The sequence below is a fragment of the Centroberyx gerrardi genome, chromosome 10 (assembly GCF_048128805.1).
Source record: "Centroberyx gerrardi isolate f3 chromosome 10, fCenGer3.hap1.cur.20231027, whole genome shotgun sequence".
Classification (NCBI taxonomy): domain Eukaryota; kingdom Metazoa; phylum Chordata; class Actinopteri; order Beryciformes; family Berycidae; genus Centroberyx; species Centroberyx gerrardi.
In genome coordinates, this window is record NC_136006.1 from 75,436 (window position 1) to 92,652 (window position 17,217).

At 42.2% G+C, this 17,217-nt stretch overlaps 1 protein-coding gene across 1 annotated transcript; it reads right to left on the minus strand.

The window, feature by feature from the left end:
* Nucleotides 1–4,097: 4,097 nt before the first annotated feature.
* On the minus strand, nucleotides 4,098–14,687 carry dusp19a (dual specificity phosphatase 19a). Its single transcript, XM_071898478.1, has 4 exons — nucleotides 14,465–14,687; nucleotides 12,388–12,434; nucleotides 11,628–11,780; nucleotides 4,098–4,304 (listed from the first exon to the last, which is right to left on the minus strand). The coding sequence occupies exons 1-4, from the start codon at nucleotides 14,685–14,687 to the stop codon at nucleotides 4,098–4,100; spliced, it is 630 nt and encodes a 209-aa protein (XP_071754579.1).
* Between the last annotated feature and the right edge of the window lie 2,530 nt (nucleotides 14,688–17,217).

Below are 17,217 nucleotides of genomic sequence, written 5' to 3' on the forward strand. Positions count from 1 at the left end.
ACATAAAAGGTATTTATATTGAATGTGTAAATAGGTATAAATATTTATTAAACAACTTGTAGAGTGTCTGTCCAAGAAACTGAAGTTCACACGAGCTTTTTCAGGTTTAAGTCATGTTTCTCTGTGGCTTCATGTGAACAGCTGGTTTACATAGAATTACCATCCATCTGCTTTGTCCAAACTTGACTCCCTATCCCATGCTGCTCGGAGATTCATTACAAATCCAGGTTACATCATTGTGTAATTTATAGTTTGGTTGGTTGGACGTCACTTGCTGCATGTATGATGCAACATTGGTATATTTGGCAATCCTTGGCAAATTGCTTATGTACATTAATTTCTAAATTTCTATTGACACACACAAGGAAAATCTTAGATCAAATAGAATACCAAGTTAGATGCCGAGTGTTCGTACAGAAGATTTTGCTGCAGAATACTCTTTAATGTCATTGCCTGATTTTAAAAGTAAATGAATGGGCATTGTCACTGAATGCTGTTCTTGTTTCAGGTGATTTTTAAAAAAATTTTTTTTTTTAATCACATTACATTATGTGTCACTTGGCAGGTTATATTTTAATTTCATGTTTTGAAATTCATTGTTTTATGTTTGTCACTTGTGTGCCGTTTGTCTTTAAATGTTTATTATTATTAGTCCTGCTTCTTGGCCTCTAGGCCTCTAGGCCAGGTCACACTTGTTCTCAATGGGATTTCCTGTTGAGGTTAGATAAATAAATACATATATATATATATATATATATATATATATGGGTTAGGGTTAGTGGGTTTATATATATATATGTATATATATATATAAATGATAGCTACTACCAGCAATATTGCAGCTGGGAACAGCATAGCCATTTAGTCATGAGTTAGAGAGGGATAAAAGGAGGAGAAAGGAGGAGAAATGGAACCTGTTGGGTCTAAATAACCCTAACCATGCAGCTGTATCAGGGTCACTGTGGTCGCACCACCCAGGACTCAACCTCATGACCTTTGTTGCCATGGTTTCCCTGCTGCTCTTAATGGTCATTGCTGTGGAATCTGCTTGACCAAATGAGGCAATGAAAAAAAAAGTAGATTTAACTTATTTTGTCAAAATGGCAGCCTGCAACTGCTTCATTTGCATATATCTTCTGTGTAGTTTAATCAAAAATTCTAAAAAACAAATTTGTTTTATCATAGATAACCTGGATGATGGTCTTAATGATAATCTAGTTGGATGTAAGATTTTATCAGTGGAAATTTAGAATTTTTTACTGCTACAGTTCACAGAATCATTCAGTCATTCTGTGCCATAACTCTATTTTTAGGGGCCGGCAGCAGCTCCACTTCTTCCCTAAAAGTATCTGGAGCTCAGAAACCATAAGCCCCACAGCAGCCAAACTTTCCAGATAGGTTGGAAATCTGAACCACTATTCAGGTAAAAAAAATTACACCTATCGACCTGATGGTGGCGCTATAACAAGCCATTTCACGTTTTGGTCCATAACATCTGACCTGTATGTCATAGAATCAAAATTCTTTCCCCCCTGGATTCCCTGGGTCATCATGCATCTATCCATATAGGCCCCGCCCATTTCCGTCTGACTAGATTTTCCACCATTTAGAATTTTCTCAAAAACCTATTTTTGCAAACTCCTCCTAGACCGTTGAGGCAATCATCTTCAAATTTGGTGTGCTTCATCTCTGGACACCCCTGACTAAAAGTTATTAAAATATTTTTTATATTCCTTACCGTTCTAATATAATTGGCTTCCAAAGTTTAGTCAAAGGTTGTGGGCAGGGTCTATTTTACAAAAATTGCCAGAACTCATGAGTGCATTGTGCTAGCCTCACGAAATGTAATACAATTGTGCAGATTTCTACTCTGAGATACAAGCCAGAATTTGCTGTCATTTCACCCATAGGGGGCGCTACAGCAACATTTTAAATTTTAAATGCCCATAACTCAGCAACTATACATCATAGAAACAAAATTCTGTAGGGTTAGGGTTTGTATTCCTTGGGTGATGCCACATAGTTTACTTAGGCCCCGCCCATTGCCGCCATATTACACTTTCCGCCATTTTGAATTTTCTCAAAAAAATATTTTTGCAAACTCCTGCTAGACCATTGAGGCAATCATCTCCAAAATTGGTATGCATGATCTCTGGACTCCCGTGATTAAAAGTTATCAAAAGATTTCTTGTACTCCATATCGTCATTACAAAATGAGCCATAACTCATGAACGCCTTGTGCTATCTTAACCAAATTTGGTGCACTTGTGCAGGTATCAACTCTGAGGAAATGTGCAACATTTGGTGTCTACATGACACATTTACCCTAGAGGTCATCAGGTGCTTGGACCCCATCATGGCCACCTGCGGCTATATTTATTATTATTATTCTATCTTTCTTTCTTACTAAAACTGCCTTCCCATGCATGAAAAATCGCCAAACTTGGCACATAGCTCCAGTCTCATGCCAAACGGCACTCATTAAAGTCTGGGGCAAATAGTCCAGATGGTGGCGCTACAGCAGCAGTCTAAAGTTTAAAACTTAAAAAAAATCACAAAAAATCAGCAATCCATGCTACAGCTCTGTCATTTTCTGAGGTTATCGGCCCAAACAAGACAAAACTTTCATACACTGGTACCTATACTAAATTATGAAGTCCACCACTCTGTTTTTATTAAAAACTGTAAAACTGAATCTAACTAGTCCCACATACTTTGCACAAATTACGTGAAAGTCACTACAGAGCATCATTAGACTTGCCCAAATAAAACTGTCATTGACTGTAAATGGTCTGTACTGTACACAGCCACAGTAAATTGCTGCTTACTCGATGTCCAATCTTCATGTAAAAAATAGAAAATATTTTCTGTCTTGGTAGATGAAACGTACAAAATTTCAGACTGAAAAACGTAACTTATTTTTTTTACCTGAGTGAACGATTGATAAAGAAGCCATTGAAGATCAGATGTTGGTGTAGAGAAATCAAATCTGCTCAGCCTTTCAAGAGCCTCGTGTTTTGGCATGATATGCAAATTATAATGCATTTGTCTAAAGTAGTGAAAAGTTTGAGACTTTACTAAAACGTCAGTGCAGATAAAAGAAATTCACACCTCATCCAGGTGTTGATGGGGATTTTGTCATTTATTTTCATTGATGTTGGGCAAATATTGGGCCAAAAGTTAAAATGCCTGTGTTCGATTTACTTAATATAGTCACTGTGGGCTCAATTTATGGAATTTATAAAACTTTATGTAACTTTTAAAGTAAAAAAAGTTGTGTAAAAGCAGTTTGACTGCATTAGTTTTAGTTTATGAAAAAAAGAAACAGTGATGAACTTTATTATTTCCACTACGGAGCAGTGAACAAAGGATTCCTCTCAGAAAACTGCACACCTGCAGCACATATGGCTGATTTGTGATGGATTTTTCATGTTTGAACAGTTGCTATAGTGTTAGGGTTAACCAGGGTTAGGGTTAACCCTAACACTATAGTGTTAGGGTTAACCCTAACCTAATCATCAGGAAGATTGTTTGTATGAAGAAAGAAAGAAAGAAAGAAAGAAAGAAAGCTAAAAAGAACACATACCAAAACAACAGGCTGCTTGGCCTAAATAAATGTATCTATGTCTTCCAGCTCTTCTATTTCATGGATGGCAGTAAGGTGCACTGTGATTGGTCGGACTGTCCACACATCAGCAGTCTGTCAGGTTAGTAGCTCTACCTCATCGTCAGTTTCCTGCACAAACCTTCTGGCTCCAGTCAGGACGTTTTAAACCTGCTGCTGATGATGGAGCCACAGGAGGAATCTGCAGGACCCTGAGGACATGAAGACCTCATTCTCTTTTATTCTCCTTTATTCTTCAAAGATGATTTTATGGCATTTCTATGTACGCTAGCACTAGTAACAATGGAAAGTTAGAGCAAACATCTCTCTGTCTTTACACTGTCATCCCCAGTATATTCCCAGCTTCCCACTTCTCTCTCTTTCTCCTTCTCTTGCTCTTTCTCTTCTGTCTAGTGTTCAAGTCCATTCACATTCACTCCTTTCTCTCTCTCTCTCTCTCTCTCTCTCTCTCTCTTTCTCTCTCTCTCTCTCTCTAGTGTTTGGATCCATTTATCGTTGGTGTTTTGTAGTTCCTCAGTTGTTCCAGGAAGCCAGGGTTGGGGCAGGAGGTGGGCCGAGCTGTCTTAACCAATGAGAAGGCAGTGTCAAAGGGCTGGCCATCACATGACATCAGATAGCCAATAACCACAGCCGCTGCCCGCGACACGCCAGAGTTGCAGTGGACCAATACCACGCCTTTCTGAGGGAAAGAGGGAGGGGATTAGTGTTTGTTTGATTTCATAACTCTAACAAGGAAGAGACAGTGATTGTGTCTCCATGGCAAAACCAGGTAGAATAGTTGCTCGTATCCTGGTTCTGGTCTTATTCTGGGACAGGTGGTCATGTGTGTCACCATATCAAAACATCACCATGGAAACAGGTTTGTAGGATGGTGAGTGCTTACATGAACCAGATCTGAACCAGGATCAGTGTTGACATGAAGCAGCTCAGACTTGGAAAGAGGTGTGGAAGAAACACATTTGACCACAAAACAAGAACAAAAAGTTGACAGAAAAGGAAACCATCTGCGCTGAGCTCAGCTGAATCCACACTGGCCTGGGACCTTTGTCACATGTCATCACCCCCCACCCAAAATCCTTTCTGTCTCTGTAAACTATGAACTAGAACTATGAACTAGATCTTAGTTTTATGGCACTTACTGTCATTCTCTCCTGACTAGATCCTTGCTTGTGTTGTATTAAAGTCTCATGTGTACGTCACTTTGGATAAAAGCGTCTGCCAAATGGGAAATTGTAATTGTAATGAACTATCTAAGAAAAACAAAAATGGCCAAAATAATCTTAAAAACCTAGGGCAGCCCAGCCCACCTGTACCTAAACCCAGTCCTGATCAACATCCCAGGCCAGTGATTCTTCCAGAACTTACAGGAGAAATGGAAAATTACAGTGGCAAGAAGTCAAGATGGGAATTCCCTGACTTTTGAGCGTCCAGAGTTTCATTTGACAGCGATTTCTCTGCCTCTGTTATAAAAACACAGCATGCAGCATCGATCCATCCTATAGGCAGGAGACGCTTCACACATTTATCAACTCTTCGCCTGTGTAGCTCTTTGTGCTTTTGGATATGGAAATCATCACATCTATTATTGGATATGGAAATAGGATTTAATAACATGATGTTGAGACTTTGTTGGGTCATATATTTTATCATAGACATTGTTCCCTCTGTTTAATACTCATCCTGTGCCAGTTGAACAATGTTAGATGCTCTGGTGGACTTATTTTCCTGTTGAACCCTGGCAAGGCTAATATAATACTATATGCTAATAATATTAATAATATAATAATACTCTACTGTAGTGTTGTTTTTTGTGCAGACTGACCCTTCTTTTTAATGAGTAGGTGTGATTATTCCCCACTGATTTGCAGAACTTCCCCCTTTTTCAATGGTCTTCGTCTGTTCAGTGACAGTGATCATTTATACTGGTTTTATATTCCTGAAATATGTTGAACCTAGACAGTCCATCACTTTGTCCCAGATGGTTTTTGGGTGTCAGTGAAAGGAAACCAACCTAACCCATTTTTGACAAATAGTTTGTCACCTGAAGTGAAGTTCTGCTGTTGGAACACTAGAGGGCTCCAGAGACCCGCCGAACAGAAGGGAGTGTTGTCAAATTTACCAAAATGTTTCTATAGCTCTGCTCCAGGAAAACTGCATGTTAGAGGAAGATCTGGTAAACTGACACGGCATTTCAAACTAAAAGCTTCACAGTTTGATTATCAGGGCTGGAGTTACTGCATCAGCCAATAGGACACACACACACACACACAAAACACATTCCCCTAAGCTGTAGGGTCTATGATTACATTGTGTGTGTGTGTGTGTCTGTGTGTGTGTGTGTGTGTGTGTGCGTGCGCGCGCGCGCGGGTGCGTGCGTGCGTGCGTGCGTGTGTGGTTTCATGTTAAGGTGAGCTGCAGGCTTCACTAAAAGCTTGTATGACAGTGAGATCTGATCTCTGCACAGTTCAATTATACATGAGCAAAACTACACATATATTATTCAATACTGAAAGAAGGGGAGTAGAGGAGAGGAGGAGAGGAGAGGAGAGGAGAGGAGGAGAGGAGAGGAGGAGAGGAGAGGAGAGGAGAGGAGAGGAGGAGAGGAGAGGAGGAGGAGAGGAGAGGAGAGGAGAGGAGGAGGAGAGGAGAGGAGGGGGAGGAGGTCAGCCGTATGTCCTAGAGAAATTTTCTGAAGTCGCCCCCCTCAGTTTATAGCAAAAACTCATTGTGATCCCACAGTGTTGTCCTCCTAAACCGTACGTTACAGGAAAAAACAATGTGATTTTTGAAATTGTCATACCTTAATTAGTAAACAGCCAAAAAATGTTAATGATATCTTGAAAACTGAGCATATGGGAAATTGAAGTGTGTCGCTGCAAATAGTTTAACAGACTGAATAAGCTGGTGAGGAAGGCTGGACCCCCCCCCCCCCCCCCCCCCCAACCCGCTCTATGACAAGCTGAGGCTGATGAAGAGCAGCTTCAGCCACAGGCTCCTCCCCCCACGCTGCAGGACAGAGCGCCTCAGACGTTCCTTTGTGCCGGCGGCCATTGGACTGTTCAACAGCATCAGCGACCCCTGTGCCAGCCAACCATAACTCCTGACTATTTTCCTTGGAACTGTTCTAACCTAACCCTAACCCTAAACCCTAACCGGCACCTGCATTTCCCCAAGGGGATTAATAAAGTGCTATCTTATCTTATCTTAATAAATTGACAATGTGATATGTTCAAGATAGTTTGATCAATCTTCATCAAACTAAAGACAAGTGTGACTCTCAAGATGATTTCTGTAAAGCCATGTGTGAATTGATTAATGTGATTAACCATGATCCATATGGAACAGTAGAACCACCTTGTTTTGGGAGCCTGGGCCAGCTTGGCCAGATGACTTATCATCTAGCGATCAAACTCTGAATGTGTGCCTGGGCTAGCTTGGCCAATGGCTTACCTACCTACCTACCTACCTGATGACAGGTAGATATGTCTGATGACATATGGCAAGATATGCACTTGCCATATCTTGAATAAGGGAAATATCTACGACACTTAATGAGCCCGAGGGCATGCTTTCACTGAGTTGCAGCCAGCAGCATGACAGCATTTCATGCATATGCCAGAATACGCTCTCTACCTGCTGAGCACTAGACGTCATCAACATGTCTATGCGTAGCTCTCATATAGCCCGGGATCCTGGCAATCTGAACCATGCAGTACATAACAAAGAGCATAATAACAATGCTTACACAGTTATGTCTTACACGGCTAATCGACATAAAATCGCTCAGTGGGTAATACAGAATAACCTGAATAAAAATTTATCTCAGCCAACCACCCATTAATGGTTCATATTAGTATGAATGCAATCATTGTAAATGGATAAACTTGCAACATCATAAGAGCCAATATCAAACGTTAAATACTCAGCTTAGGTTAATTGAAGTGGCAGCAGGACCCGGGCGCCGGCGGTAGCGGCATAGGCGGCACTTTTAAGAGGCTAGGGGAAGCTAAGGGAAGATAAGTTTCTAAGCAGAAAATGAGCTGCCATTTGTTTTACTCCCCCTTTTTTCTCATATTTTGGTCAGTTAGGGAGTTTAAAATTGTACTTTTGGTTTACCCAGTTTAGTTATTTTATTTCTAGGCAGCTTGGGTATTTTGTTTATTATTTTGGCCTTGGCCACCCTGAAGCCTTTTAAAGCTTCCTTGACCTACTGATCGAGCCTTTTGTAAAATAAATTGTCTTTTGTTCACTTTATTCTTGTTTTGCTCCCTTTTTCTTGGACTTAGTTTATGTTACCCCCTTGGTACCCTAGACAATATTTAGGGGTCGTAACATCATTTAGGAAAATGTGGTTGCAATGAAATAATAAACTTCACAGAAGTCATGGGCAACACAAAATTAGCCATAACTAATAAACTGTGTGTTCAATCATCTCTGTGTCCTTCTGTAATGTTTTGTCTGTCTGTCTTTTCAAAGTGTGCTAGGACACCACAATCGCTGTTTGCGGCTATATTTGCATTTGTTGCTGTTCCATACTATAATTGCTTGGAGAGCAATAATTGCTCTCCACTGTATTATAGACATTACCAGAGCTGGAGAGGGCACACACAGCCCTCATAGCTAAACCAAAGCCTGATGCTAGAGGAAGACAATATTTCAAACCAAGCGATCTACTTTGACCACGATTACTCTCTGGAGCTGTCCGAGATGAAGCAACTGAAGACAAAAGACATCTGGGCCAAATGCCCTTACCTGCCACAGCTGAGGTTAAGCTTGAGTACAGGTGAGAAGATCTTCCCAATACTTGTGGATGGCCTCCTGATATTGGAAGAACTTGGAATCATGGAACAGGTGGATGAGAGAGAAAGGATGGAGAGAGTTGGTGAAAGAAAGGTGGTAGACCAGTTCAGAGCCGTTCAGTCCCTGTTCACTGACAGATGGTTTGTATTGTTGCTGCTTCAAGGCATCAGACTCCAACAAGATGCTGCTGGTCTGCAGAGAGTCCAGTTCAGTGACATCAGGGAGGATCTCTACTGTTTGAGGATGATGTTGTCCTTCTGGCTTCAGCACACTGTGATCTCTGAAGGGAACTGGAGCGGTTTGCAGCTGCGTGAGGAAAAAAGGAGGGAAAAGGAGGCTTGTCCCATCCAGGTGAGCTGGAGCAGCTGCATCAAGTGGAGGAGTTCAGGTATTTTGGGGTCTTACTCACCAGTGAGGGTGAGAAGGATCGTGAGATTGACCACCAATTAGGTGCATCGCCTGCAGTAATGCAGGTGTTGTATTGGACCATTTGTTCCAACCTTCAGCTATGGTCAGGAGCTCTGGGTAGTGATCGAAAGAATGAGATCACGGATACCAGAAGAGGTTCCTCTGCAGGGTGGCTGGCCTCAGTTCAGTGATCCAAGAGGATCTTGGTATCGAGCCCCTGCTCCTCCAACAGCCGGTTGAGGTGGGACACACTGGAGGGACTACATATCCCAGCATGCCTGGGAGCACCTGGTGATCCCCCTTGAGGAGCTGGAGGAAGCTGCAGCAGAAAAGGTCTAGGCTGCTCTGCTTGGCCTGTTGCTATCACGACCCTGACCTGGATAAGTGACTAGAAAATGGATGGATGGATGGAAATAACACATTAGCTTGTCACAGTGAATGGGATATGATCAAAAAACCAAAAAAATGTTGAGCAAAATTTTATTTCTTTATTAGAATTACATCTGCCAACAAGAAAGCTGCTAGATGTCAGAAGACACCTTTCACATTAAAGAGCAAGTGCACTAGCTATTTTAGGTGCTGAGGGATCTGCATAATTGGAGTGGAGTAGCAGCAGTAAATATACACATGCTCACATGTCCAATCTCAACGCAGTCTAGTATCTCCTTGGGGTGAATACTGCATTACATCCTAACATCCTAACTCCACAACACAGACCAACACAGAGAGCCCAGCTTTTTTTTTCTTTTTTTTTCGTTTGTGTTTATAAGGCCCTTTGTCAACAAACATCCTGCATTTGTATGTTCAAAAAACACAAAATAAAAAAAGTTCAAAATAAATAAATACATAAATAACCATGCTATTAAGAAGTAGGGATGTCACGATACCAGAAAATTGGTAGTCGATACCAATACCATTGAAATTCCATGATTCTTGATACCCAATTCGATACCACGGTAAAAAATGAATAAATAAATAAATCCCATGTACTTCAACATACACTCCAAACTGAACATTACAAAAAGCAAACGACAGTGGCATGTAGCCTTCAAGTAATAAATAACAAGAAACAACTATTAACATTAAATAGACAAAACATTCTTTTAAACAAAAAAATTAATGGAAAAAAGCCATAATAAATAAAACATTGACTGACTTTGCCTACTTTGCTCCTGTCTCTCCTGCTGACATCCTCCTCTGGCTGATACTGTGAAAAGAAAATGAGGAGATTTCAGTTATCAGGTATAGCTCAAAGAAAACAGCAGAGGCTGCTGCACACACAATGTACTAACACACACACACACACACACACACACACACACACACACAGAGAGAGATACAGTGGATGGATGTCTTTAAGGATAAGAGTGTGTGGCAGGTATGGCAAGCAGTAGTTTAAGTTGACTAACATGGTGACAGACCATTAGTGTGGAAATATGTATTTAAAAAGTTAACGTTATATTTTGATGACAGACTGAACGGTGATGACTGTAGCCTACTATGAGCTATCGCTACGTTAGCCTAAACAAGATAATGTTAGCCTTAGTGTTTAGCCATTGCAAACATCTACAACAGATGCCAGCTGTCGCAAACAAAAATAACGCTAACATTTCAGGATAAGAACATTTTGAATATATTGAAACTCACTCACCTTGAATTCTTTGTGTAAATCTGGATGCCTGTCTTTGATAAGTTTGAAGTGGTTCCTCCTTTCATCTGAAAAGTTCAGTGGCACCGTTTGCAAACTGGTTTTTGCGAATCTATTACTAATCCCTGATCATTCTCAAACGCAAAGTATTTCCATACACGACTCTTGGTGTGTTTTTTTTCGCGGCGGACCTGCTGTCGCTGCAGCCGCATGTTTGCCTTCAAACTTTATGAAAACCTGCAGACTCTCAGCCCTCCGTGGCACATGGCTGCTCTCTACACTGTGTGACTCTCTAGCTCCCAGTATTTTCTGTTCTGTGTTCATTTGCCTGGTCGTATTAAATACCTTGCAGGACTAAGGCTGAGATTTGGTCTAAACCAAAGTGAAAAATTTGGTGTTGGTCTGCTTTTTGTGTTTGCTTCCTTTAGATTAACATCACATCACATGACTCACAAGTAGCTCATTTATTAGACAGAGTTTTGGTAGTCTGTCATCCCACCAGGCGACGGACGGGTGGGGGGTCAAAACATATTCCAATTCAGTCCCTGTAATTTTAGCTAAGCACGATGGACTTGTATGTCTCTTCTTCTCTGGTGTTCACACCAGTTAAAAACACTTGAAGAAATAGATCAATATGAGCATCAGTCCAGACTCATTTTGTTCTGCTAGGCCTTCCAAACACGAGGAACTGCATCCATCTCCTTCTACCCATAAACCCTTGCATTTGATGGTTGTTTCCTGTAGTTAATTAGATTACATTCACACTCCTAATGAACCACTTTTTCAGGCGTCTCGTTGCTGGTCTCTCATCTCGTTATTTGGTGCCACCAGAGTTCAGATGGCATTGTTCTCACCTGTACAAATGAAGCAAACTAAAGGAGGAAACACTGCAGAGTTCAGACAAACCGCTCTGAATATGATGGGTGAGAACCTGGTCTTATTGAACCTGGACTTGTGTTTGTGCTGCACCTCCTTCTGCACCATGTTATTAGATCTGGGCCATGTCTCCTTCATTCACATCCAATGGAAAACCCAGCTTAATACATAAGGTTAACACACACACACACACACACACACACAGGCACAAAGACACACACACACACACACACACACACACACACACACACACACACACACACGTTTTACCTCTTTATGAGCCTGCTGGATGAAGTCAGAACAGTCTTTGATATGAAGCATTAGTTCAGTGTCTGGATGATCCAGGATGCTGACAGTCTTATAGATGAATAAGTCAGGAAAAGCATTCTCCACTCCATAGGCCACATTCAGAATATGAGACACCTGAGGAGAGGAGAGGAGAGGAGAGGAGAGGAGAGGAGAGGAGAGGAGAGGAGAGAGGGGGAGAGGAGAGAGGAGAGGAGAGGAGAGGAGAGGAGGAGTGAAATAAAGTACTGTTCAGTACTCCCAGTAGCCAACAGTAGTAGACTGGTTGTACAGACTATCTCCAAGAGTATTCAGTATTCATACTAATATGTTTCAATGAGCAGTGTACTAGTATGTTTGTATTACTAGTATGTTTTAGAACTAATTATAGAAGGAGCTATTTTGTGGTTATTTTTTGTTATTTATTGAAGTCTGAAGACAGGTCATCGGCAACTTCAGTTGTTTTGGAGAAAGTGGCAACGTACTTCTTCCAGGGATCTCCGGGACTGTTGTACGGACTAACAAACTTTACCAAGTTTCTACTGGCATGGAGGGTGAACTATTCCTTTAACATTAAACAGTGCACAATAATGATCAGAAACAGCAATGCCAGTAATAGATATTTATTGAGAGTCCCCGAGTGATAATAAGATCCAGAGTGTGTCTTTATCACTAGTATGTTTTTAGTACTAGTTTGTTTTAATGTGCTCGTATATTTTAGTTTTCAGTATGGTAAGAGTCTTACCTTGTATTTTCTCAGAGTTCCAAAGTCATGGGCAGCATCCTGGGAACCTACACACACACACACCACACCACACCACACACACACACACACACACACACACACACACACCAGCCAGTTTAGGAGATTAGTCAGTTGGTTAGTTAACCTATCAGTAAATAGGATTTGATGACTAGTTAGCTAGTTTGGTACTTACTCAGTTTACTCACCCAGTTGTAAGTAGGGATTAATAGCTAGTCAGTTATTTTTTAACCTACCTAGTATTATAAATAAATTAAGTTGGCTTGACTATTAAGTATAATTAATTAAACAATAAACCAACCTAGTATGAAATAGGATTTGATAGCTAGTTGGTAGGTAGTCAAGGTAATTTATTTATCAGTGCAATATACAGACATTTAGACAGACAAACAAGCAGCAATCAAGCTTTACAAATAGAATTTAAATATCAACTATCAGATACAAAGAAGAAAAAAGAAGAGATTCCTGAAAAAAAAAAAAAATACAGTATATACAATAAATGTGGTGACTAAGTGGGTCAGCGAGGGGCTTTTTACAAGGGCTCAGTGGCAAGTTGCATTTGACCAAGTCCCAAAAATGAATAAATAGTGTTACTGTACAGGGAATACAAATACGATAGATATGACTATGTATTTACAGATGTGCAATTTGTGTGGAATTGTGCTCAGAGAGTCAGTGGAAGGTGGGGATTGTTTGTAAGCCCCACTGCCATGGGGAAGAAACTGTTGTGGTGTCATGAGGTTCTGGTCTTGATAGACCGCAGTCTCTTGCCAGAGGGGAGTCTCTCAAAGACGAGATGACCGGGGTGAGAAGGGTCAGCCATGATCTTCTCTGCCCGCTGCCTGGTCCTGGAGGCGTACAGGTCCTGGAGAGAAGACAGGTTGCAGCCGATCACCTTCTCTGCAGAGCGGATGATCCGCTGCAGCCTGGACTTGTCCCTGCAGCCTGGACCTAACCCTAACCTTGTCCCTGGCAGTAGAAGCAGCAAACCAGATGGTGATGGAGGATGTGAGGATGGACTCGATGATGGCTGTGTAGAACTGCACCATCATTTTCTGCAGCAGGTTGAATTTCTTCAGTTGCCGTAGAAAGTACATCCTCTGCTGGGCTTTCTTCATGATGGAGCTAATGTTCTGCTCCCACCTGAGGTCCTGGGAAATGATGGTGCCCAGGAATCTGAATGGCTCCGCTGTGTTGACTGGGGAGTCGACCAGGATGAGGGGGGGTGATTGGGGCTGGGCTCTTCCAGAAGTCCACTACCATCTGTACCGTCTTTAAAGCAAAGCAAAGGGTTGTGTCATCTGCAAATTTCCGGAGTTTGACACAGTCATGCGCAGAGGTGCAGCTGTTGGTGTAGAGGGAGAAGAGCAGAGGAGAGAGTACACAGCCTTGTGGGGCACCAGTGCTGCTGATCTGGGCATCTGAGATGTGCTTCCCCATCCTCACGTGCTGCTTCCTGTTTGTCAGGAAATCAGTGATCCACCTGCAGGTGGAGTCAGGCACGCTGAGCTGGAAGGGCTTGTCCTGGAGAAGAGCTGGGATGATGGTGTTGAAGGCAGAGCTAAAGTCCACAAACAGGATCCTAGCATATGTTCCAGGACAGTCCAGGTGTTTGATGATGTAGTGCAGGGCCATGTTGACTGTGTCCTCTACAGACCTGTTTGCTCTGTAGGCGAACTGCAGTGGGTCTAGGGTGGGTTCTGTGATGGTCTTGAGGTGGGTCAGCACAAGGCGCTCAAAGGTCTTCATTACCACAGAGGTCAGGGCGACAGGTTTGTAGTCGTTGAGACCTGTGATCCTTGGCTTTTTGGGGACTGGGATAATGGTTGATGTTTTGAAGCATGCAGGAACTCTGCATACTTCCAGCAAGGTGTTCATTAGTTATCATTAGCATCATTAGTTAGTTAACCTATTGAGTATTTAGTTGGGTTTGATAGCTATTTAGTTAATTAGTTAGTCAGTTAACCTACCTAGTATTAAGTGTGGTTTGATAGGTAGTTTATTAGATAGGTAGGTGGGTCAGTAGGTCAGTAGGTGGTCAGATAGTTAATTAACTCACCCAGCAGCAAGTAAGGCTTGATGATGCCGACCTGCAGGTCCCAGGAAGTGTCGGGGACATATCCCAGCATCCTCTCTGGGGGAGTGGGGTCTTCTACCACAGTAACTGTAGAACCCTTCCAGGTCTCGATGATGCGGCGACCACTGAGTGATGTCACACGGGTGCACTGCCTCCTCAGCCGGGTCCGAGAGAAACTCTGGATCTCCTCAGCCAGGGACTGCATGACCGGACTGGACTGGACTGACAAAATATTTGGTAGTTAGTTATATTGTGGGTATATGGTAGATATGGTAGTTATATGGCTGATATTTAGTAGTTATATGGTGTGGATATGGTATTTATGATAGATATATGGTGGATATATGGTAAATATGGCTGATATTTGGTAGTTACGATAGTTATATGGTGGAGATATGGTAGATATGGTAGTTACATGGTGGATATATATGGTAGATATGGTAGTTACACGGTGGATATATGGTAGACATGGTGTTACATGGTGGATATATGGTAGTTACATGGTGGATATATGGTAGATATGGTAATTACACGGTGGATATATGGTAGATATGGATATATAGTACATGACATTACGTCATTACGGCTTTTCTCCAAAGCGACTTACAATAAGTACATTTTGTCAACAGTAGCGAAACCAACTGTGCATCACAGTCTTCATCAGCTAAGCCTTTTAATAGGAATAAGTAGCATTCGTAGAATTTTTTTTTTTTTTTCCTTAATATAGAAGAAGGGTAAGAAGATAGGTTAGTTCAAGAGAGGTCCAGGTATAACCTGAAGAGATGTGTCTCCGCCAAAAGATGGGCAATGATTCGGCCGTTCTGACAGAAGGGGGCGGAGCTCGTTCCACCATTGTGGCGCGACCGAGAAGAGTCGCGACCGGGATGAGCGACTTCTGAGCCCACGTAGCGATCGAGGGGCGAGGCGACCTGCGAGGGTGGAGGAGTGGAGGGAACGAGGCAAGGTTTGGAACCTGACCATAGATTGCAGATAGGGATGGGCAGTCTGGTGTACTGCTCTGTAGGCGAGTACCAGTGTCTTGAATTTGATGCGTGCAGAGATGGGAAGCCAGTGAAGCGACCGGAAGAGGGGAGTGACGTGAGAGAATTTTGGTTGGTTGAACACCAGACGGGCTGCAGCGTTCTGATTGGCTGTAAAGGTCTGATGGCAGAGGGTTGCCCGGCCAGAAGAGGCTGCAGGAGTCCAGGCAGGAGATGACAAGTGCCTGGACCAGGAGTTGTGCCGCTTCCCTCGTAAGGAATGGGCGAATTTTGCGGATGTTGTAGAGGGAGAACCTACAGCAGCGGGTTGTTGCTGCATTGTAGGCAGAGCAGGACAGCTGGTTGTCCAGGATCACCCCGAGGTTCTTGGCAGTCTGAGAGGGCAACACAGTGGTGTTGTCAATGGTGATGGAGAGGTCTGTGAGAGGGCAATCTTTCCCAGGGAGAAAGAGTAGCTCTGTTTTGTCAAGATTGAGCTTGAGGTGGTGCACAGACATCCAAGCACTGATGTCTTTGAGACATGCGGAGATGCACCCATCAATTTGTGTATCTGAGGGGGGGAAGGAGAGGTAGAGCTGAGTGTCGTCAGTGTAACAGTGATAGGAGAAGCCATGAGAGGAGATCACATGGCCGAGGCATTTAGTATAGAGAGAGAATAGCATGGGCTCCAGGACTGAGCCCTGAGGGACCCCGGTGCTAAGTGTGCAGGGTCTAGACAGAGATAGTTATATAGTAGATATGGTAGTAGATATGGTATTATATAGTAGATGTGGTAGTTACACGGTGGATATGGTAGTTACATGGTGGATATATGGTAGATATGGTAGTTACACGGTGGATATATGGTAGATATGGTAGTTACACGGTGGATATGGTAGTTACACGGTGGATATATGGTAGATATGGTAGTTACACAGTGGATATATGGTAGATATGGTAGTTACAGGGTGGATATATGGTAGATATGGTAGTTACATGGTGGATATATGGTAGATCTGTTTCGACCTCACTCTGACTGTCACTACGGTCTTACATTGAATGATAGCCTTCGTTCCGCCTATCCTCGAAACCATATATCAACAATAGCTTGCTAGCGTGCTAGCTGCTAGCCTTATATCTTTTGTTGTGCATTCCTTAATGCTAAGTGCTAGCTTGTTGGTAGCCTGCTGGCCATACACCATTTGTTTGTGTATTCTTTAATGCTAATTGCTAGCGTGCTTGTAGCTATCTGGGAACTGTTCCTGTTAATCTCTGCTTCTTCCCAGGTTTACCAATTGGCTGAAGGCATACATATACACCCTGTTTGCAGGTGGTGGTGACTATTATTTGATCTCAATAAGAATAACATACTACCGCATACTACCGCATACTACAGCATACTAACACATACTACCGCATACTACCACATACTACCACATAATACTGCATACCACCACATACTACCGCATACTACTATAGAACAATATAATACAGCATAATACTGCATAGTATCGCACAGTAATGCATAGTACCAGAGTACCACATAATACCATGTAGTACCACATAGTACCACATGATACCGATACCACATTATACCACATAATACTGCAAACTACTGGATAATTAATTTACCACATAATGAAATACCGTAATTTCATATATTTCATTAATTCTGTTTGAACCATATACTGTAAAAAAAAAAAGATGGACGTAGTGAGTGTGACGTCACCCATAGGTTTCTGAAGGTTTTAGGGT

Excerpts from the sequence above, each read along its gene's own strand:
- dusp19a (XM_071898478.1), bottom strand. The coding sequence starts at position 14,687 with ATGCAGTCCCTGGCTGAGGAGATCCAGAGTTTCTCTCGGACCCGGCTG. Across the intron at positions 11,781-12,387 it reads GAACTCTGAGAAAATACAAG|GTGTCTCATATTCTGAATGT; the intron begins GTAAGACTCTTA and ends TCCTCTCCTCAG. Across the intron at positions 4,305-11,627 it reads TCCAGCAGGCTCATAAAGAG|AAAGGCGTGGTATTGGTCCA; the intron begins GTAAAACGTGTG and ends TCTTTCCCTCAG.